Here is a 25112-nt window from a genome sequence, read left to right as displayed (position 1 = left end):
TTGATTCAGTTATTTAACCGTCCAGTTGCACAAATGTAAACATTTCTTCATGTACTAATTGGTGTGAAAGTTTTCATTTTCTGGCAGACTGGACTTTATATGGCCCAAGGCGCTTCCGAACGCCTTTTTCTAACTTCATTAACGCCGCAGTCGAGATATATCTACACTGACCTTGCTTGACCTTGATCCGTGAGTCATCTAATGCATTCTGAGAGTCCATAAAAATGGAGATAACCTTGATAACTCTGGAAATTCTAAAGAATAGTTTTGACAATTTTCAGCGTCCAGCACGAAAGCCTATTATGTAAAAACTGAGACACAACGTCTGTGTTAGTAACCAGATAAGTTAATTAGATAGACAACACATCGGTATCTTTCGTATCCTAAAAAAGTGGTGTAATCTATGGTAAAAACGCCAGAGGATACAGCACCTGCCAAAAGTTTAGTATTGCTTGCAGATTTTCCATAAAATGAGCAGAGTAATAATTATTAAAAATAGCTGTAATATTTTATAATGTATATAATACATTCATTATGATTTATGAAAATCACAAATTAGTGTAATTACTTGTAATTACTTAAGTATATTGCTGTAACAGACTTTTCACGTAGGTAATATAAATTTTTGATTGGAAATTTAAATCTTTTCATGTACATTATATAAGCAATATAAATGGGTCGAATGGTCTGTGACAAATATTTATAAACAAAGATATTGTATTATCTCCTGCTTTATATTTTGTTTGTGCCACACCAACTAGTGTTATCGATGAAACTTATTTAAATATGCATGTGTTTTCTTTTATGTATGAAATATATTCTTCTGATAAATTCTTAACTGTGATAAGTATTTTTGGGTGCATAAATTACATTAATTCTTTTTTTTTTAATAATAGACAAACATACAATTTTGTAGTGTGTTTGTGTAATTCCTTTAGCAATCCACATATGCTTACAATTCTTCTTGTATTTTTTGTATAAAAGGAATCACAATGATGGAAATATGCAGTAAAGATAGGAAAGAATATACACTTACTGTTGAATCTTTTAAATTTGTTCTACCGCATCTACAACGATGATTTGTGTACAATTTTTATTTGATATTCATGTTACTCATTCCATAAGTGTTGACATTAAAATAATTTCGAAACTAATGCAGTAGTAACGAAATTTTTATAACAAAACAATTAAAACCTGTTTCTATCAAGACAGTATCTACGATCGTTAAAGTAAAAAATTGTTACAATCTGTGTGTATATTAAAAGAAAACATTCAGGAAGAATCTCACTTGTATTGAGTTTTTGTAGATAAAATTTAACATCAACAACACAAAATTGATATTTTATTTATATTTAACAATCAGTAAAAAATTGTAGTGAAAGAATCTTATTTCATTCTACCAGAACAAACATAAATTATTATAATGTTCATATTAATGAAACAAAGTGGTGAAAATAAATGCATACATTATAATGATAAAATGCTGTGTTCAGAATTAGCAATATAAAACAATAATAATTCGATAGAATATAATGTACTCTATTATGGAATATATTTTCATTCGTGCACACACACTATTAAGCTATGCTAATGTAATGTAATCAAGTTAAATATTCGCCAAGTTGTGCAGATACAGTGTAATAAGAAAGACAAATGATAGAAGAGACGAATTACTTCTTAATACGTATACTATAAGCAGGGCTAATGGTATAATTACATACACATTAATTAATGGGATAACAAAGCGCAGAGAGAATTATATTCCTTAATTTCCAGTAAGTGCAAAGCATCACATTAATTCACATTGTTCCACGCAGGTATATTTTACATTGCGATAACCAATACTTACTCAAATCTAAATTTTCATGTGTTACAAAACTATTTTTCTTCATCAGGTAATTGTCGAGAAATTTGGTTTTAAAAAAAAAGTAGATTCTTAAGATTAAAAATGTATTGTACGTTAATTGTAATACACGTAAAATAATATACCTGTTATTAGATTATAAACATTCAAACACATTTAAGATGAGTTTAGAATGAGCCAAACAGTTGAAAACCATCAATTGAACTAAATGTGGCAATTAAACTAAGTACGCATCATAATGGCACAAACTTTTTTGGTATGAAAACTGTCGGAAACAGCTATAATACGAATGTTATTTAGAATAAATTTATTTTCGCTCAGCACAAAGCACTATAAGTGATCCTTATTATTATCTGTATTATTATATTCTTTATCACATAGTGCGGTTAAATTTTATCTCAGAGTAACGTATTCTGTTGGATCTGATTAGGAAAGACATGAAGTAATAGATTTTTTGTAAGATGTAAATTAGAGGATATAATTAATTATGTAACAAATCGATATCGCTTCGAGACATCAGAATAATTTTACAAAATAATAACTGCATCGAAATATTACATAACAGGATTCATTATGTCATAGCTTGTCAAACTTTGCAAAATATATTCGTTACTTAAGCAATGTATATGTAAATTGTATGCTAACAATCTTTGGGAAATATTTAGATGTGTCTCCTTAATATTTCCAGTGTACGTAACAATATAAATTAATTTCAACTTCATTTTATTACTGCAATTAACGTACAACATAAGTGTCCTTCAAAATATTACTAATTTTGGATAATATTTATATTGAAAATAACGTTACATTAACATCGTTGATCTTGTGGCACAATTTTGAATGATATGTAATCAGCTACATGTTAGTGCGCATAGGTACGAGATATACATTATACAATAATTTCTGAGCAGTATATCATTATGTTATCTATCTTCTACAAAAACACAAATTTTCATAATTAGCAGCACTCTGGTCGTAAGTCTTTTTAAAACGATCACAACTATATATCATCATGTCATTTATCGACTACAATAATATTTATTTTCGTAACTTGTATTAATTTAGTTATAAGTTTGTTTTTAACATAATTACCATTATCATTTATTACGTTATCTATTCTTTACAAACTTATACGTTTTCATAAACGTCAGCAGTCTGGTCACAAATTTGTTTAATACAATCGCGATTATATACTAATGTTGTTGCACTTAAGAGTTTTTGTCTAAAGAAAAGCATGTGATTGGATGCATTGAAAAACTTGTTTAACGAGTGCACTATTGCATAAGTGGATTAACGCTTTCAATTGAAAATAGTTATACGAGCAACGATCATCTTAAATGACGAACTTGTCAGTGTCGTAAAGTTTGCAATGGAAATTTTGAACGCTTGTTGTGAAATACAAACTGTATGATATAAAAAATTAATAATAACTGTTATCAGAGAGTATATACAGCTTTGGATCACTGGACCTTTGTAAAGAAAATTATAGAATGTTGTTAAATGTTTATTTACATTAACGTAATCTACTTCAACAAATGTTTGAAAAGTGTCATTCTCTATCAACGTTCATCGTCGCGAAAGATTGACCATACTATATAATTTGATTAGTCTCGAGTGATGATGTCTGAAATATCATCCGATTAAGTAGTTAATGTAAGTCAATACTCAACTAGTTGAACCCTCAGAAGTAATAATTATTCTGATATAAACAATAATGATAATACATTTTTCTTTAATCAAGTTTTAATCAATAAGTTTCTTTTCTTTAATCTAATAAAATTGTATATAAACAGAAAGCAGAATAGAAAATATTAAAAAATGTGTAGAATATACTTTCTCTTACATAATTTGTTTGAAATTTTTTATATAGATACGAAATCCAATATGTTCAATACATATTAACCACATACATCAGTTCATACTTTAACAAATTTACATACATCTTCTTTTTATGTTTGAAATGCCATCATTACAAATACCTAGACATTAACGAAATTTACATAAAAATGCGTTTGTTCTTTGTAGACAAAAAAGAATTCAGATGTACATTCATATTATGTACAACTCTCGTTTGAATATGCGACGTAAACATATATTCATAGAAGTTTTATTTCCATTTAATTATTTCTATTTTAACTATTTATATTACTTTATTGCACACTTCGTTCATGAAATATCCTTGAGAACTACGTACTTAACAATATCTATTGTTGATTGTCGCGAAATTGATTATTAACAAGGTAGTTTGCTTTCGGACGACACCAATAAATCTGATTTTAATGAAATTTTGTATAAATGTGTTTTTTATGAACGTGAAAGAACGTATTCTGTTTACAAACTGTTAACGTGAACAATTATTTTGCGTCATTCCATGTTGCATAACAAATAGCAAATGATAAAATGAATATTAAAAGATCTCTAATTGATATCCAAGATCTTGTGTAATTCGCGAAATTGTCCATCTTATAGAGATTTAAAGGATTCGACATTATGGCGTGCTAACTGGCCAGTTATCATAAACCGGTCCTTTATATGGTTGTGGCTATCAATAGTTGTTTTATTACACATACCTTAAAATTTATATCTGTATTTCGAACATTTTTCACGTGGTCAACCCGGTTTTATTTCGAAATAGTTTTTACTTCGTAGAAAATAATTTTTTCCTCGAAGAGATAACAAAACTAAATTCACTAAAAGAAACTGTGGCCATTCAGGTAATTAATTGAACTATTTAGAATTTTGGTAGTTCTTTCGAAAAACTTTTGTCGTGCATCTAATAATTTACACACATTACTTACATTTTTTGGTTTCATAAAAAGATCACAGACAAATATAAGCAATGAATATTCAAGGGTAACTAGTCTACGCTGAGAGCTGATTCTAATTTTTCTAATGCGTCAGCAGAAAAACTGGAAACTAACAGGAGAAGAAATCTTCATAAATAAAGAACATAGTCGCACCATTCTTAGTTCTTTTTTCGAAAGAGAAAGGTCTAATAGAACAACAAATTAAGATAACTCCCATAAATCTTCAACCAATTGTTTTAAAGCCATTTGCGAAACTTTCAGCTTACAAACATGTTTGCCAACCTTTCTCACATTTTTCTCATAAACTATTCATTCGACGAACTTGTCTTTTAAAACGCATATTTTACGAATGACGTCGTCAAAAATTTCAGTTTTTTAAACAAATCAACTTAAAAACTATACCATAAACAACAAACCTAATTTACATACATTGTTCACAAAAAAGACAGTTCCAATTCCAACCACAGCTACAGTACAAACAAAACATAAATTAATTTATTAACAGCCAAACACCATAAGAGTTCTAAAGCCTAAGGCAAATTAGTAAAAAATTTCTACTTAAAATAACATATACGATGCAAATAAATAATACACACTTCAATCCCTCAACAGAATATCCTAAAGAAGGTTCCAGGAATCCTTCCCAACACACCACAATCAACACCGCAAAACCTCCAACTACAAACCTCCTATCCTACATTCTTCCAACAATCAATTCAAATCTTCAAACACCTACAACAAAGAAATCCCCTGCCGTTCATCAAGCAGAGAACGTTCACCCTGCGCCACCCCAAACTAAACCAACCCTCAAACGACCGATCGTTATCAAAAGTGACTGAACGGTGTCCGATCTAACCGGCAATGATCCTCGTAATCCGTTTTTACGATTATCTGATGATCGGTCACCGCGGGGAGATTATTAGAATGTTTTCCAAAGGAAAAATTCAGTCGTCGGAGCTGGACAGTCTCCGTGGCGCTCAGCGAGCCGCTTATAAGATTCGACGGCGGGGTGCCCGCGGAACAAGGTGAACGGGTTTCACGAGCGCATTGTACGTGCAGCCTGCGGATCCGCGGCTGCCGCAAGAACCGATGCAATTTTTCGTCGTCCGCTCGGCCCACGGCTAAAGCTCTCCATCGGCAAGCGAACGAGTGAGCGAACGAGCAAGCGAGCGAGCTCTCTAGACGGCGAGTCTCGCAAAAAATCGGCCTCCGTGAGGTGTGCTCGCCGCATTCCTCCAGAACTCGCAGCTCGGCGTTTCGGCGGCCAACACACGGGTCACAGCGGTGCCGGGTGTCGATCGAGCATCGATCCCGACGAGGTAGAAAGACGTCGGCAGGCAGACGGAAATCTTGTATCTCCAGGTGAGTCGTCGCGGGTATATCTGAAACGGTAAATACTACCGGCCAAGCATCCTGTCCGGCGACTAGGCTAGGAGCCGTGCACGCAGAAAAGTGGTGTCTCGTGAATGGTTCAGAACTCCGCCGGGACACCGAGACGCGTCCACGACTAGGTAAATACACGGGGCTCGAGTAAGTAGTCGAGCGGCGCGGACCGATCGGTACAAATCACTCCTAGCGTTTGCTCGTTCGATGCCATGCCGGGAAGCAGGCTTCGCTGAAGCTCGGACTTCTGTACGGTTTTTCGGGTCTTCACCGAATCGGATTCCTGTAGGTTGATCTGTGATACAGTGGTTCTTCGATTGTTTTCGCGGTTGTACTATTGATCGGTTTACATAGGTGATCGATCGTATAGTTCTGTTCGGTAGAATCTTTGCCGAATAAGGTGTCCACAAAAGCTACCAGTTTCGGTTTGGAAAGGTGATCGGTTGACGGAGTTTTCTTCGGGGATTATTTGTTTGCCTGGAAGATGCTAGGAGTTACATCTTCGGAGTAGGTGGTTTTAGTAGAAATCGACTCGCGGAGAACACTGTTGCAATGAAAGATACGATGGTTCGTGATTTCTATCGTATTGATGCTTCGTCACGATAAGTTTACTACTACGCGCATCGTATCAAATGATCGCTTCAAAGTCGCGTGAAAGAGCCTCCTGTTAGACTACGGACTTCGTGCCTTTATGGTAATTATTAGTGTGATATGGTTCTGTAGGAAATTTCATGACCCTCATTGAAGTTTACATCTAATCAAACTGACAGAGGAAATGTATTTCCGTTGAACTTGGTTTTGTCGTGAACTAGTCAATGAAAATGAGTGTTGCCGTAAGTATTATTACCGACAATTCATTGTGTTTTACTGAATTAAAGTGTTTATAAAATGTAACACGAATTACGACGTATTTTCGAACGAAAATATATGCATTTGTCAGAGTGAATCTCAAACAGACTCTCTAACCTCGAGTTGTCAGGAACGATTACATTATATAAACAATTAGAGCAGTGACATTTGAAAACTCTTCCACGTATAGTTACTGATCCTTCGATCAAAGGGAAATTGCTGGACACGCTGTTTAAGTACGTTACTGACAACGATCGTGAATAAATTCCAGTACACAACTCTTACTTACTTTTCATTTCAAAACGGGATCGTTAACTCGAGAGTCGAGGCCGGAGGAAAATTTCTCTCGCGAGCAATTTCAGTTTCACGAAAGATCATCGGCGAGCGGGGCTATCTAAAGTTCAAACTAGGCTAGAAATATAACATAACGAGACTGACAATGGCAATATCACGAACCATATTTAGTATTGATTAGGCACGCTTAATCGTCTCCGGATGTAAACAACATTTTCTGCGAGGGAGGAAAGCGGGAGCGTCGATCAATGGCGTGGAGTACTCATCGCGGCATTAAATTTCATACTCAGCGAACAATAAAATCTTACTATGAGATCATCGATCGACGTTCGTGTGTGATGCGCCGCTGAAGATTTCTCTCGGGGAAAGAGAAACGCGATCGGGAATGATGATCGGTAGAACATTACTGCATCACTCGAGCAAACAAGACAGACGGTGCGGGTAACGCCAGGATCGGAAAGATTTATTTCCTTTTTACTGTCAAAGTAAATTATAATAAATTCCTGCACAGAATTTTTGCTAATTGTTATATCGTTCTTCTGTAGCACAAGGTGATACCTTGAAGTACGGTACTTTATTTTAATACATTTCTTGCTTCAATCCAGTATGCAGATCTAATTAACATAACGCCTTTTTGAATTTCCAATGTGAACCGATTCATTTAAACGACAGACGATTTGAGAGAAGTGGCGTGGCTTGTTAATAGCGGTTGCTGGCTCGAAGAATGTAGGCCTCCTTTGCAGGAAGATATGGCCGCGCGTGAAAGTAATTGTAGAATTCGGTGCAAAAGGCAAATTTTTAACGTGGCCAGGTCCAGTTATGTGAGTCGGTATGTTATGTCAATACATACTCCGAGATGTAGGATAGACAAAGACTTTCTCTCAGCGCTTTCTCTGGTCTGTGGTTCGCGATCAAAGAAATACATGCATGGGAACAGGGACTGGGGCATTCGAATCTTATGGTAATACACGGTCATAAGGGGAAAAAAGAGAGAGAAAGGAGCCAGAATCATTCAGGTGTATAAAGACACTGATGACCTTAAATAGGGGAACCGTTCTTCACGCGTCGATCGTGGGACTATTTTATTTGTCTTATGAAGATCTTGAAAACTACTATTGTTCTAAGAAAGACATTTGTACAAAGAGGAAATAGTACTTGGAAAACGCATTCGATTATTTATACTAAATTAATAAAATGGTTAGCAAGAATTTTTGTAAACCGTATAATTTTTTAACACATTAAATAAACATGAATTTCAACAATTAAAGTAACGAGCATGAGATTTATTTATAATATATTCATTGAGCAGTTATTTAAATGCCTTTCACTTTGCTCCAAATGATGTATTGTGTTACTCTGTGATTAATATTCATATGGCCACGCAACAAGAAAAACTGAAAATAAATGTTTTGCGTGTTTTAAATAATTTGTTATCAAAAATAAAGTCTTGTTGAATTATTTTTGATAAATTAAAATATATAAATGCGTAGTATTGCATTGAATTATACTTCACTGTGATCGAAAGATACTTTGAAATTGATATATTATTATATAGTACAACACATACACAAGCAAACAAAATTTAATGTTTCTTAATGGTAATATTAGAAAATAATGTATATATTTAAACTGTTACCTCTATCAAGTCATTCTATACATTAATTATCAGTATGCTAATTATTGTTTTCTTTGGCTGTTTTAAACATTGTTTGAATTTCTCGTTGAATACATGTTTCGTCTTTAGAATCGAAGAAACTTGTTCAACATTGATTTCAAGCCTCCGCTACCTTTTAATTTTTTATCGGTAGAAAGACGTTGCAAAGATCGAAGTAATCGTTTGGTTCAAGGTCGGAGGAGTAAAATGAACGCCGGTACGAGCAGAAAAGCGGTCATCGTTAGTGAACTGCAAAGAAATTCTGTTCCATCACGCAACGCATAACAAAAGCATTATTAGAAAACAGAAATTAAAAATTACAATTGGAAACTCATTTTGCATTCATAATATTCTCCTTATTTGTTAACTACGGTCGCGTGGCCTCGTAGAGTGAAGTTTTCGTTATAAGTTGATATTATTGTTCCGTAGAGATATTTAAACAAATAAAAACAAATAAATACAATATTTAGTATTAATCGATCATTTTCAGACTTCCATACTTAAAGGATAAGCGATTGGCATTAATTTTTTTTCATTCGAAATGTCAATAATTATTTTAAGACAGAAGTCATAAATAGCTTAATTCCGACCAATAAACATAGAGATCAATGGTCAAGTATCGGTAATTGAAAACAAAAAATCGCAACGTACGCTCAAATACGGTATTAATGTATTATAATTATAATTATCCAATATACAATTAAATGGTAATAGAGGATGCAATATCAATGAATGGAATACGTTGTATTTTTATTGTTCTGCAAGAAATTGATTATCATTATTAGAATGATGATATTATGTACTTGTAATTAGACTGCGGATGTACGTACACATTCATTCCGATCTTCAAACACTGTACCACAAACTACAGAACTGGAAAATCGTTCTTTTTGTTAGTTAAAAGACAGTTTAAAATGTAACGAAATTTTCAATAACATTTTTTTAACCTTTTCAAATTCACAAAATTTGTAATCTATGCAAACATTAAACTTAATGCTTATCTTACTTTAAGTTAACATATCTTCAATGTATTGTACAGTTCTCTGTAATCTAATTATTATAAAATGATACGTTAACTTTCTCAAATCATGTTTCTTTTGTAGAAAAAATCATCATAATTAATTTAATCGTTAGGGATAATATTTTAATAATATCAACAGCATGAATTTAAATAAATTCATGATAAAAAAAATAATATTTAGAGGAATTTCAAAATTACTAACATTACTTTCGAATGTGGCTAACCATGTAGATACTATACTTATTTCATTTCGAAACACGTCTCGTGTTGTTGCCAAGTCTTAGCCAGTTTTGGAAAGGAAAGTACATATCCAATTTTTATTATTGTGATATTCGTTACAGGGAAATGCCTGCGATCAATCTTTTCGGAAGAAAATGGCTAGCCGCGACCGATGATTTGGTGTATCCAGGACTGTTTGAAATTTTCGTTCGTACCGTGTGGTGAGTGACTATTTTCCTTTTGCGTGCGTTTCAGTTTCGTTCCATTATACCACAGCATTACATGATAATAACAGTAATTATTAGATATTTGAACAACTGCTATTCCATTAAAAAATATGTATCTAGTACGAATGACTGTATAATTAAGCTGCAAATGAAACTGCACGCTAAACAATAAATGAAATATTCAAACTCTTATTGCATGAGGATATTATGGTAGAGGCAAACAAAAATCTTTTAACAAAAACAGGGCATAATTTGAAAAAATAGAAAAGAAACGAACGTAAATGAAATTATGACTGATCGACACACATATGTCATCGAAAGTAAGCTTTGATTTTCCGGAAAAATTTAGAATTTGTTAGTTATATAGTGATTTACGTCTTTGCTTTTATCTACTCCTAGAAATTAAAAGGTTAGAATAGAATGTTATAGCAAAATAATATAAAGAAACTACTAATTACTCTAATAAGTTCTAAAAAATATCAAAATTTTTCAAAGAAATAAAATACTGTAGTGGCCGTTAATAACCATCATCAGTTGATGCAACATGAAATATAGTATTATAGAATAGAATGAATACTACATAATGAATATACAGGTAGGAACTATTCGAATTATTTTTTCATTCTCGACCTTATATAAGATTGAAGGCCATTGTATTGCACATGATTGAAGTTATGTCGATACACATTTTTATATAACACAAAAAAGTATATAAACAGGAAAAAATCATTGTTTTCTCAATTACAAAATGTCTAATTAATTAGGCATTTTTATGAGAAAAAGTCATATATTGAGTATAATTAGAAAGTTTGAAAGAAATTCGACAAGCAGTTTTTAAAATATCGCGTCCACAAATTACATAAATGTCGTTCCAAGATTTCAAACACGCTTGAAATCTTGTATATTATTTTACAGATGCTTTATAAAAAGCGATAAATCATAAATCATAAATCAATCAATTATGCAAGGATTACAGATTTTTCCGTTCCTCGTAAGAAGCTTTCAAAATGGCATTAGCATTTTTTCAACATAATTCTTACCCTCTTTGTCCTTGATTATATTCTCAATAACCATAATTTTCTAGGCGTTGCGTTCGACAGCAAATCACGAAGCTATTGGTCTAATAGCATTCACATTGCTTTGAAAACCTTGATAACGGAGGGTTGACCTTCAATAAAAATTACTATTCCCGAATAATCAATTATGTAAATGGATTTAATATCGTAATACAGAACCTTTTTTCCTGTATAAATTCATCAATATTAAATTGTGAATTTGTATGCAAATGCGAATCTTTTTGAATTAATTTTTAAAAAGTGAAATTGAATTGATATTTACTTATAAATTTTGCAATTTTATTATTGCAATAGTAATATGAAAACTATTGCCGACTTTTAATAAAATGATTTATATTATTGTAATATTATTATTGTTATTATGAATAATAAAAATAATATTCTATTACAATAAAATTATTATATTATAATGATGTAGAAATTAATTTAGTGTCCTTCCATTTCGATAGTTACACGTTTAATTTAATTTTAAATACTTCCTCGCCGTTTTAGTACATTTCTTTTCTGCTTCAAAAAGGGAACAGTTATTCAAAGCATTGGTAAACATTTGTGAATCTGAAAAACTTGATTTTTCAGTTCCATTTTTGTACGAAACGATTAGAAATATTTTTGTATTGTAGTTTAAAGGAAACAAAACATGCAGTGTAACTGACATATTGTGAAAAAACAAAGTAATGTAATTTTCCTCGTGGAAAATTACCACTAAACAATAAAATATTGAATATCATGGAACCAAATTAGAAAGAGCTAACCTCTGATGAATTATTTAAACGATGTCTTGTTGCACTCACACGACATAACAATGAACCCTTGGGAAAGGCAAAAGATATTTCAATGTATTTAACAGAGACAACATACCATACAGAATTTATTTCAATAATTATGAACACCAATATTTTAAAATCGCCAATGCAACAAAGGTTTCCTGGAGAGAAAAAGATATTTGTTTTCTTCGCGAACTTAATGTAATAAATAGGATAAGCGCAAGACAGATAATTTTCAATATATTGAAGAAAATAGTAATAGTCACGTGTTACTTCAAAGTTTCAATAAATTCTGAAAAATTGAAAATTTATTTCCTCGTTATTTATATTACAGGAATATCATATTCTGTGGAACATTTATTTCATTCTATTGATATAACACTTTTAATTATAAAATTAATAAAAACCATAAAAAAATATATTTTTTATATAGAATATCCAAATTAAATTCTTTATATGTCAGAATCGCGTAACATCAATGAGTCAAACTAAAATAATATTGAACTTAATTCCAAAGCTTTTTAGTACAACTACAATATTCCATATTCATCGACCAAATACAAATATTTATTTTTAATTATCATACTTCAAGCATTTGTTCTCTCAAGTTCAGAATCAGCATCGTATAATTCTTTGTTAAATTTTAAACACGTCTTCTCCGAAAGATTGTTTTTCAATCTTGGCCAAGGTTTTCTTAGTAACTGCTAACTACAACTATACGACCATTTTATTTTTTTTAACCTGATGACTCTTGCTATGGTGAATCAACTCGATGTGACAAAAATTGTTATTTTTATTAACTAATTAAAATCAAATAAAGTAGCAAAAATCGCGTTATTTATTTTTTACAAATACTACAGACATTATCATATCGTCCTATTAAAAAGCTTCCGAATTATCTACTTTACATGCACGAAATATGTTCACCGAGAGTATAATTGAATAAGAACTACAAGTTGTTTGTTCTTTAAATCCTCTAAAATTTCGTTTTCAGGAACCACATAATTAACAACACAAACAAAACAATGCATTATCTAAATTAAACCTGACACTTTCGACGCGATTCCCTCAATTCATCATTTCCAAAAGCATCCTGAATGGCACCAAATAAAAATCGAATCCTTCGCAATTGGTTCTGTTCGCAGGTTAATTCTCATTGGTGTCGCTTGCGGTCGATACTATCAGTACACATGGGGCTGTCAATCAGGTGGCGAATTGGTACGCGTGTTTTTTCTCGGACAATTGGTCTACCTCGCCCTGAGCATACTCTTTATGGCCATTATCGTGAGGCACAGCGCGAAAGGGAGCATCATGGATACACGAGCCCGCAAATACGTGCAGCCGCTCCTAACAGTAAAGTGAGTGAACGTTTAAAAATCACACGCTGAGATTTCCATATTAGATAATCAACATCGCCAGTCTGTTTTATTAAATTAACTCGTATAACCGATTAGCTTCGAATGAAATGGCATGCGTTATATGATGTTGACCATCTACTCCCATCGCGCCCGACTAGCAAGTTATGACTGAATGAAGTACCTTTTTTGTCGTTTGTTCCAATATTTACGTTGCAACTGATGAGATGCGTCTAGTGACGCACATTCGCGTTGCGCGATTAGTACCAACAATATCTGGCAAGCGGCTTCACGGAAACACATGGAAGGTCGGAGTCAGAAGTAGCAACTAGAATTTAGATTATGACTGCACAGGAACTACCATTTAAACAAGAACAATTTTTATACGTGTATCTTACATAATTATTTGACATTATTCAGTTACAACAGTTTCGTTTTACAATGAGCGATATTCAAGATATTAAGAAAAGATGAGGACTGAAGAAAGTGTCATAACCATTCCGTATCCTGATAGTAATACAATTTTCCTTTAAATTGAAACATTTGTAAAATGTATACTTCAATTGTAAATTGATGTTACACATATGTTCAAAATTTGCGGTAATACCTATAATAGATTTTGAATAATATTCACTCTTATCTTCACCGTATGTTATCTTTAACGATTAAATGAAAATTGGCCCGTTTATCCAACGATGCTGCACCCATGCACTTAATGAGATTGAAAAATGGAATACGTGGTTGATTTGCGTGGCAGAGATTTCTAACGAAAAAATTCTTATATGAATTTCTAATAGTCACATTAATACTTTTTGCGGGGATGTCAGTTTTACTTATCATACAAATTACCATTGAAGTATTTAATTCCCTAAACCACCCGTCTGTTGTTAATAGAGATTTTCAATGCATTATAATAAGATGACGTAATGAGAGTGTTACTTTTAATTAAATGATGATTATTAAATTATGCGCTTTTTAATGGAGATTTTACAATTGAAAACAACAATACACATTCACATAAAATTATCATGTACGTGTTAATTTATTCAATGTTTGCGTATGGAACATAGGAAGAAAACATGTACCATTACTCATACAAGACATTGCACTTAACGAAACGAAATAAGAAGTTTAAAGTCTTCGAGAAAAACCTTTCTCGAAATCATACTTCTTAAGACTTCGAAGGTATTAATATATCTTTTATGCAATCAGATAATTTTTGGTACACTTCAGCAATTTTATATAAATATAGTTCTCTATCTTGTATACAACATCACTGGTCAATTCAAACACCTTTACATTTTTCGAAGATACTGAAATTTGAAAAAATGTAACTTGTTGACCTATAAATTTTGACAACCGAAATTTTCTCTCTCAAACAGTGCAAATTTTATTTGAAACTTTCTTTTGTATATATTTAAGATTTCTATAAAAAGTATTATCAATTTTACACGGTAATCAATTTTCAATTAATTTTCGCGCGTTTAATATTTGTTCACGAGCCTCCGACTTTAATAATTGCTCGAACACGCTTTGACACACTTAATACTAGACTTTCACAGTTTCCTGACGTAATACTGCATCACTGTTCCTGCATCCTGCGTCACTAACCAATAAATGAAGAAGCATTATACTTGTATGCTTACTTTAATCTTAAATATGTCTAGACACTTTCTATCGCATTTAAATCGGAGCTCTGGCCAATTTGACCGATTAAATAATTGAACAAGAACATTTCTGTAACGCGTAATTGGCCATTTTCATGTCAAAATATAATATCATGTTACATATTATTTATGTAAGTTTGTTATATAAATTTGAGATTACACATTATGCATGTATATTTAAAAATGATTATTAATACATCATATCACCAGCAAATTGAACTATTTATATCAAATGATGCATGCAAAAAGAATTTAGCTTTTCGTTTCTGATCGATGAAAATCGACTATTTTATTTTAATTTACTTCTTTTCATTGCTCAAAACTCCAACTGTTTGTATTATTGAGCAAGAATCAAAAAAGCCTTTATATTTTTTTTTTCAAAAACGTAGATATTTTTTCCTTGTCAACTATTGTAAAATTAGCTTCTTCGAACCATTTACGCTATCTATTTTTATATATTATCAGTTTTTAGAATGTACGCTGTCATCGATACCGTTATTGCCATTACTGTAATAATGAGTTATGCCAACATTCTCTTCTTGCAAGAGGATCATATTTTTACAATATCGTCTTCGTGTCTTTTTAAATATTGGCTGACTAACAGTAAATATTTCTTGCAACTGTTCATGTTGTCGAGTAATTGTAAAACTAAAAAATAATATTCTTCGAACTCTGCGATAACAGTCTTGTAACAGAAAGCTGAGAAAACTTCCGAAGGTTACAGAACTAATAGTAAATCAGAATTCTACTGCAGAATCAATAACAGACAGACCATAACATAATAGTACTTACGACTTAATTACTTGCTGATAAAACATAGATACATTTAAAATTGCTAATTGCAACAACTCGAGCGTCCAAGACTATAACACTTATAGACAGTTTATACTAGACAAAAAAACAATAATATGAGGTTGAGAGAAAGATTTTGCTCTACCCATAATCTTTGCATATTATTATGCAAGAATAAAAGTTGTATTGTTAATAAATGATTACAATGAAAAATGGTAGGAAATCTTTGAATAGAGCAATTTATTAAAAATTAAAATAATCTTTAAAATAATGATATAAATCTCATGTTTACATTTCAATATTTAAAATGTTGAAATACAAAACAATAAAGAAATGTCAACTTATTTGGTTGCCTATTTTTTTAACAAGTTAAAAATAACATAATATAGAATTAAATTTTCGTGAAAATTTCCGTATCATGCTGTCTTCTAGCCTTTCTATAAGCCTATAAATACATATAAATCTACAAAAGTTCTATCAAGTGCTAATACTCATTTATATTTCCTCGCGAAATTGATTTTACGTCCGAAATACTCTTCGTCTCTTCTGTGGAAGGAAAATAAAAATGAGTAATCGTATGAAAAGAAATGTGGAGAACTTTGAACTTCCTTGCAAAAACAGTAATTCAGCGTGATATAAAGCGGCATTTATCTATGAAAGCTCTGTGCATTCCGCAACTTTCGTGCAAAAATATGCAATGATAACCCTCAGAACATTACCTTCGAACATTTCCATGTATATATCATACTTTTATGACACTGTGAAACCCAAATTACAATCGGTTAGCATCAGTTAGCTGGTCTTCCGTTCAAAGTGCACCGCTGTTCTTACCATTGAAGAGAGAGTAGTAAATATTGTCTGATTGTTGGCACTATCAATAATCACGTATAATTCTAACCAAACATCTGGGAACAAGTCACGTAATTAATAAAGCTGAACAATATGTGAAAATTTGAAATAATTCCTTCATTTTAATATATTGTTGACAAAAGTCGTCATGAAGTTGTTTATTTGACAAGCCCTACAAATTAAGTGAAAAATAATGTAGAAGAATTAAAAAGATGAAGAAGTATTATTAAAATCTACTGATTAAACAAAGTTCTCAATCAATTTTCTACACAGAAGCTCAAGTCGTGATGTCTATAAAATTTAGAAAATTATTCCAAATTTATGACGTTTATGCAATTTTATTGTACTTAATGATAAATACAGTCTGAAACATACTGCGTCCGATTCAGGCATTACTTTCTTTAATTTTTACAATATTTTGTACTTCTTATAATCTTATACAAATGTACTTTTCCAAATTGAGAAAAAATTGTTTTTTCATCCTCCTTGTCAGGTTAACCCCCTTATCATCAACAACATTTCCCAAATTTCCGAATTTTTCCAAACTTTTTAAATTCGTTTTTAATGTTTCATTAAATAATATTTTACATCTTCACATTTCTAGGATTCTGTTTATCCTACCCGAGATAGGATGGAACCTGTTAGGAAGCATATGGATATTTGGTGGCAGCATAAAATGCAGTTACGATCATTACACCGTGGCCATCGTTCAATCTCTTGTGCTGTTCGACTGGATCTTCATAGGCCTCACTATTTTTGGGCTGGTGTTGATCTTCGATCCTCTGGGCTCGATAGAAAAGAAGAAACTCGAAAATCTGGCCGAATACAGCAAGGTGTCCAATAATTGGTTGCGTAGACTCAAATTGCTCTGGTGGATACGAAAAGACGAGAATGCTAAAGAGACTTTTCAACATGTTGCTGGTGAGACATAGGTACGGCTGGCTTGGAAAGAGTCCTGCCGCATTGAAATTGGAAACGATCTTGCTCCTAAAATCCTCTGCGAAACGAAACTTCCGCATTTGCAAGGCTCAATGTGCTATTAACCCTTAAATGGCAACGCTTGAGCCTGCTTAGTCTCAGCATTTCAAAGATTTTCGTTCAACTTCTCGTCTTCGGTAGACTGGGTAATGATATTAGTTATTTGCATAGTGTTCGATCTATTAACAGTGGAACTACCGAGCAGTCGAATTGATTTTATTTAATTTTCTTATAGAAACTCTAACAGTGCATCTGTCGAAATTTTAAACCATTCATAACTCAGTCTACGCGTTACTGAATAAATTTGTTTAGTAACTGCCTAGAGAAGCATTGGTTACCTTTTCAATAATTATAAACTAAGAAATCAGGATTCTGTTATTTTGACTTATCTAATACTTCTAGTACTAAGAAAATCAACGGATCACTCAAATAGTTGACCATACTATTAACTGTTTCGCTAAAGCCGAAGAAGGTAGTTATGTTCATAAAAGTAAATTTATTCTAGTTAATTGCGAAGTCTGCTATAAGTGAAGGAACATTTATAATATAATAGATTTATAAATAATAGAAAACTAGCATTCTTCTTATAGTTAAACTTAAAAGAAATGAACAATATTTATAGAATCCTACTTTTTTTGCAATAATCACATTAATCGTACTTTTTGAAAAAATAGACCTTGTATAAATAATGAAGTTGCTCGCATTGAATATTGAAGTTGCTAAAGTCAAAAATATGCTGATTTCTCGACAAGTTAATCTATATTCTCTACCATCTCATTGTAATATATCTAACAATCATGTGGAGAACACAGATATTCATTCATTCCTTAATACTCTTTTTATATAATAAAACTGTTCATATGTATGCTTAAATTCTTGAATGAATCACTGTCAACAAATTGGAATTCATGCAAAATAACCTTAAAAAAATTATTTAAATATAATAGAATGTAAGTTTAACCTTGAATAATCTTAAGATAGGCTAATAATTTGCATAGAGAAAGGATAAACCGGAACGAGACACATAAGAAATGAAGAATTAAAAAAAGGAAACAAATTCTTCCTCTTGATAAATCGTTTTTAGACATTGCACACTATAATATGTAGTTCTTATTTCCATAGAACTTAATCAGATTTGAATAATTTTAATGATTATTTTTGTTAAATTCTGAGCTCTTTATTTTTAACATAATGTGACGGATAAAGTCTAGATTAACACTGTATTTAGTGGAAGCTTATTAATAGATTTCTTGGTGTCTATCCCATATTGAAAAGTTCCTTAATAACTTCCTTGAAGAATCCTTGAAAACTTATTAAATAACCTATCAAAGTTTATAATTAACTAAATTAATTTTTCTGGCCTTTTAAAAAATAAGATCAATTTTCTAATTTTTGTAATATACAAAGCATTTGTTAATTTAAACACGTTTTTATCTGTGACTAATTATAAGAGATTAAATACATCTATCTCTGTGACTAACAACATATTTCGTACCATCTAACACTGTCACAAAAATTCTGTATCTCTAACCCAGCTTTGCCATTGACAGCGTTCTCTCTTCAATCTCTCAATGCGATCAAGAAATGTTATTTCGTTTCGATTTGAAAATTATTGATACATCTGTTACTTAATCTAATAAAAAATCGATTCTTCTAGCCTTGCTAAATCACCTAAGCCGCGCAACTGACTTGGTTCCTTCGGATATAATGGCAGGACTCATTTTACTGAGGGTATACCAAAAGCGTCGTCTGCATGAATCACGTAGCCAAAATGTCCTGCCTCGTCTAACGTATACAACAGGTAATATATATATATATACTTCTGGAATATATATATTTATTAAAAAAACTAAACTTTTCAAACTACTTACCCTCGTGCATCGTAATAAGTATTAAATACCAAGACAAATAAAAATGCAACCAACTCAAATACAGTAAATTAAAAAGAAGCAACACAAGAAGGAAGAATTTTCTTGATATTTATTTATAAACGATGTATCCTTTATACGAAATAATTATAGTAATTGATATACTTGTTATAGACACGTCAATAATTTTCGCTAACACACCCAGCTGGATGAACCTTCAAAGTGCTTATTACTATCTGAGATTATCGACAGCTTGTTATGGATGGTTATACGTGTTTTACAAACACACATGGACAGGATGTTGTCATCTTTTGCAGAATTTAACTTGTTGCACTTGCTTTCGGTAAGTATCCTTACACTTTAGTATCTTAATTAAAATATTTCCTGTAAGCCCAAATTATTCTCTCATACACACTGTTACATGCTGACATGAACATGTCAAACACTCTTTAAATTGTTTTACATGCACTTACTGTCATCTAACACTTTTTTGAATTTCATGCATTCGGTACACAAAAATTTACAAAAATTATCTATTGAATTTTGCAATATTAAAAGAAGGAAGTTAAAATTTGTTACATACTATAATTTATTCAAATTATCTTCATGTGTAAGTACTTACTTCAATGTTCATATTTAAGTGGATTAATATTGTAAATTACCGCATCAAGTAACGAATTTCCGACATCAAAATTCTATTTTACAGAATAGCTGTACTAACCGCCTAAAGCTTGTTGTTAGATAAAACTTTATAAATAAAGTAACGATAAAAAATAAATAGATAAAACAAAGAAGTCAGTAAAGAATCGTAACAAATTTAAATAAACACGTGTAAACATGGATCTACAATTAAAGATACCGTCATTAAGCATTTGAAAATCAAACAAGGTCGCTAGAAACTACATAGCAGGTGCTTCATGCCTATTAAAAAAAAGTAAAGTTATTTTATGAGAACTGAATTCCCGTATTGATTGAAACAATTCAATTACAGAAGAAAGCCGACTGCGATTCGCGGCGACAATTGTTGCTACTGTTACTTAGCTGGTGTGAAGTCATTGTCAAACATATGTGTAGATGATATTTTATACGCGTCATTTAAGAATTTCTTGTGCGAGGTTGGTAGTTACTTATTTATAGCTATAATGGTTTCGAGAAATATTTCCTCTTCTTACAAAATGTTTTCAGATACCGTTCTGCGTCGTCGTAGATCATAAGAAAAACAGTATCGTCATCGTTATACGAGGCACAATATCAATACGTGATATAATCACAGACATTTACGCGGCTTCCAGGAATTTTGAATGCGAAGGCGTTCCACCGGGTTCGGCGGTAAATATTGCAATAATAAAATAATATGTGAATAATCTTACGTGGCTCTCGATGATGTGACAATAGATCATACGTTAATGTTTTTTAATCAGCGAGATTTTGAAATGTTTGAACAATATTATCTTTCACAAAGAAAATGTTAATATATTGATTTTCAAGTCAAATTAATGTTTTCTCTTATTTAGTTTAATTTTTAAGAAGCAAATAAGAGTACTCTTCGATAGAGAAAAGACGTCGTCCAGCCAACAAGCTAAAAGCTCAGGGAAGCAAAGGGACACTTCCACTCGCGGTGTTCGGGCCGCCTCAGTCTTCCACGCATGGTCGTTATTGGCCGTACGACAATAATAAAAGACGGAAACAAGACTGAATGCGACGGAGTGAGATGTAACGATAAAAAATAAAATTCATAGTGCTGCCAACTTCGTTCTCTATCGTTACGTCCCCGTTTGTCGCATTCAGCATTGCTTTCGTTTTTTGTTGCTGGTCATTAACCCTTTGCACTCCAAAGGTGCCTCTCAGTCACCACTCGATTGGTGCATCAAAATTGTAAAATTGTATTTAACATTAAGTCTTGAGTAATCTATTGATACGTGAAATGTAGAAATCAAACACCATTGTTCCCCTTATTCTGTGAATAAATTCCTCGCTAAGTTAGTTTAAAAAATGTCATGTATATCTCGTAAAAATAAATTGAATATTTCTAGTGACAAATTTCTGGAGTGCAAAGGGTTAAAGACCATGCATCGAAGACCGTGGCGGACCGAACATCGTAAATGCAAATGCCCCCTTGTCTCCATGACTTTTTAGACTGGGCGACGTCTTTTTTTCATCGCAGAGTACAGTGCAGCTCTCACGTTAGCTTCGGCGACCAGCAAGTAAAAAGTGCGTAGGGGCAAGGGGACTTTTTCACTCACGATACTCTGATCGCCTCAGCATTCGAAGCATGGTCATTATTGGTGCGCAACAATAACAAAGAAAGGAGCGAGATCGAATGCGATGAAGTCAGACGTAACGATAGAACACAAAATTCTGTATAGTTCCGTCTGATTCCGTCTTGCACATCGGTCAACAATCGTTATAATGATCGGAGTAGATAATAATTTAATACAAACCCTAGAGAATATCGCAATTGATAATATTGATAAAAAACTAGCCATCTTTGATATATTATGATTAATTCCTTTCATCGTGATAACACCATGCCATATATGACGGAAACATTATAAAAGAAATAAAAATTACTATTAGAAACTCATATTGTATCTAATATATGCTCTCAACATTGCATCAATTAATTGTTTTTATGGATGTTATTCAAGTTATTGTAATGATCTTTAAATCGTTAGAAGTTATTTGAAATCAATACTGAATGAGCTTTTTAGTTTCAGTATTGAAAATCATTTAAGAAAAAAATTCAAAAAACAGTGCCAGAAGACCGTACAGAATAATATTGAATGTAAAATAATTATTTTCATTTTTTTAATTTGATTAATTTTTTTTTAATAATTACTTGAAAACTCACAATTATAACTGAGAATATTAATATATTGACACATGTTTTGTTTATAGGCTCACCAAGGCATGATAGCTGCAGCAAGGGAGATTTTTAAGCAATTAAAAAAAAATAATGTTTTGGAACAAGCATTCATCACATATCCTAACCACGATTTAATACTTACAGGCAGGTTAAAACATTATTATTTATATTTAAAAAAAAAGCTTAAATACAAATGTAACTTCATCAATTCTCTATCGTACTTCAGTGTATCTATTTACTTATAATATTTATTCATTTATCAACAATAAAATTTCAGGTCACAGCCTGGGTGCTGGTATAGCAGTTCTATTATCATTTTTATTAAGGCCTGAATACCCGAACCTAAAGGTCTTTGCATTCGCTACACCAGGTGTATATCTCAAAATAATAATTTTCAATTACTTCGCCATTACGAATTTTTAAATGGCTTAAAGAATCTTTTTAATCAGAAAGAACAAATTCTCTAATTAGCTGGCCATCTCAGCCGAGAACTTGCCAAGATGTCGGAGGAATTTGTCCTAACAGTAGGAATTGGTGATGACTTCGTTATGAGGCTTGATGTTAACTCTATAATAAAGCTGAGGAATGCTTTGCTCATGGCAATTCGAACTTGCACACTACCAAAAGTAAACATATAAACTTTTCTTTTATTTATACACTAGATCTACATTAATGTTTGAATCATCTATTACTACGTTTCTTTAAACATTCATTTATAAATTAAGCAATCCTTTTTCAAATATAAATACATAATTAACGTTTCATTAATAATTAAATAACATTATAACTTCGAAATTTCACGACGTTAAGTTTTAATCAGTTTAATTTACTAGTGATAAAATCTTTACAAAGTTTCACAGCCAAGTACTAACAGAACATTTTCTTTACCCAGTACAGAGTGATTTCAAATTCATTAGGCTATATGCTTTTTGGCATCCCTGAAAAGGATCTTACCAAAAGTTGGTGTTCGTGTAATGTGATAAGCAAGACGGCGGGGGAATTGCCATTGCTCAATGAACAAAACGAAGTGACAATGGAGGTAAATACGCAACCAGTTGTTAATTGTTCATTATTACTTTTAGTGTATAAGAGTCACATTACTGAATCTAAATAATATATTTAATAAAAAAAATTAAATACGAAAAATAAAATGTATATATACATATAGATCGTTATATCGTAGGAAGGTAAAAAATTCGAACGAGACTTGACGATAAGAAAGTATGTGTCACAGAGATTGTATCCAGGAGGAAAGATACTTCACCTAAGAAAAATTAAGCCTGAAACCAAACAGTCAGAAGAGAAAAGGTTCGGCGTTGCTTCATTTTTTCAATCATTTTTTTCATTTTACATTTAATAACAAGATTTATGTTCATTCGAATATTCGTATATTCGATGTACAATCTAAACATCTTCAGAGATTGATAAGATCTGTAAATATCAATCATAAGCATTGTGCTTCAATTTTATGCACTCACAGCACATGTGTCTGAGTAAGGCAAAGAATACAAATTTTAGTAAAGATTTGTTTAATTTCCACTTTATATTGACCTTAGATATTTAGTGAAAAAAATATTGTTACTTCACTTTTGTTTCCACAAATTAACTAACAATAAATTTTGACAAAAAATCATACATATTTTTTAAAATCAGTCTACAAAACTCTAATCAACTAACTACCAAGTTATAAACTTTCGATCCTGAAATGATGCAATGTTTTCTTTTCTTCTAGAAAAAAGGAAAGTAGGAAAGAGAGAAAATATGAAATGAGGTGGGCTGAAGCGGACGAATTTCAAGATATATTGGTAATGCCACGGATGCTATGGGATCATTTACCGAATACCATAGAACATGCTCTAAAGGTCTTAGTAGAAGAACAAAATGATTTGCCACAATATATTGATTAATAACCGAATTCAAAGGTACACATTTTTTTGAATATTGACAAAAAAGACGCGAAGAAGAATACATGCTCAAGAAGAAACAAAATTATTTATTTCTTTACAATTAACATATTTTATTTTCACTTTTTATACGGGTATACAAACGCTTCCGAAGTGTTGTAATAAAAGTATCTAACATTTCACTTTCGAAAGAAACCACACTGTAATTTGTTATTTTTTAGACTGCGAGAAAGTAAAGCTTATAATTTCTCTATTTATCCATTCATAATTTATTTGTAAATATTTCCTTCGTCTCTATTTTATTTTAATCTAATAATTTCATATTTTTATTTCAATTTAAATAAGTTATTCCTCTAATTCGTTTAATTCTACAAATATTTATGAAAACTCGTATGCTTATTTTTTTTAGTAAATTTTCGAAGTAGTAAAATAAAATACTTTTAAAATGTTTCTACTAAAATAATATTTTCTAAAGAATTGCAAAATATTGCGTATGATAGCTTTCAGTATATAAAAATGTGAAAATCCAACAAAAAATGTAATATTTATAAAACATTAAATGTTTATATCTTCACATGATTTTACTGTATTAATTCACCCCAATCTTATCTTGCGCAACATAAACCATGTTACGTGAACTAAATGATTCTTTCCTCTAATATTTCTTACTATCAT

At 31.6% G+C, this 25112-nt stretch overlaps 1 protein-coding gene across 7 annotated transcripts; it reads left to right on the top strand.

Moving 5' to 3' along the window:
• Positions 1 to 5689: 5689 nt before the first annotated feature.
• On the top strand, positions 5690 to 24690 carry LOC116433385 (diacylglycerol lipase-beta). Of its 7 annotated transcripts, XM_076368746.1 has the most exons (15): positions 6218 to 6339; positions 6425 to 6748; positions 10214 to 10312; positions 13304 to 13516; positions 17426 to 17742; positions 19457 to 19600; positions 19842 to 20010; positions 20659 to 20782; positions 20853 to 20996; positions 22566 to 22677; positions 22811 to 22903; positions 23005 to 23159; positions 23426 to 23572; positions 23717 to 23841; positions 24266 to 24690. In XM_076368746.1, exons 3-15 carry the CDS (start codon positions 10218 to 10220, stop codon positions 24438 to 24440), a joined length of 2013 nt encoding a protein of 670 aa, XP_076224861.1. In that variant the 5' UTR covers positions 6218 to 6339; positions 6425 to 6748; positions 10214 to 10217; the 3' UTR covers positions 24441 to 24690. The 7 variants fall into 7 exon arrangements, with proteins under 7 accessions (XP_031847283.1, XP_031847282.1, XP_076224862.1 ...); XM_031991423.2 differs by lacking the exons at positions 6218 to 6339; positions 6425 to 6748 and adding an exon at positions 5690 to 6033; XM_031991422.2 differs by lacking the exons at positions 6218 to 6339; positions 6425 to 6748 and adding an exon at positions 6033 to 6182.
• Positions 24691 to 25112: the final 422 nt, after the last annotated feature.

The sequence above is a fragment of the Nomia melanderi genome, chromosome 6 (genome assembly GCF_051020985.1).
Source record: "Nomia melanderi isolate GNS246 chromosome 6, iyNomMela1, whole genome shotgun sequence".
NCBI classification, from domain to species: Eukaryota; Metazoa; Arthropoda; class Insecta; order Hymenoptera; family Halictidae; genus Nomia; species Nomia melanderi.
The sequence above is the reverse complement of the archived record's forward strand: the minus strand, read 5'-3'. Positions and strand labels throughout refer to the sequence as shown.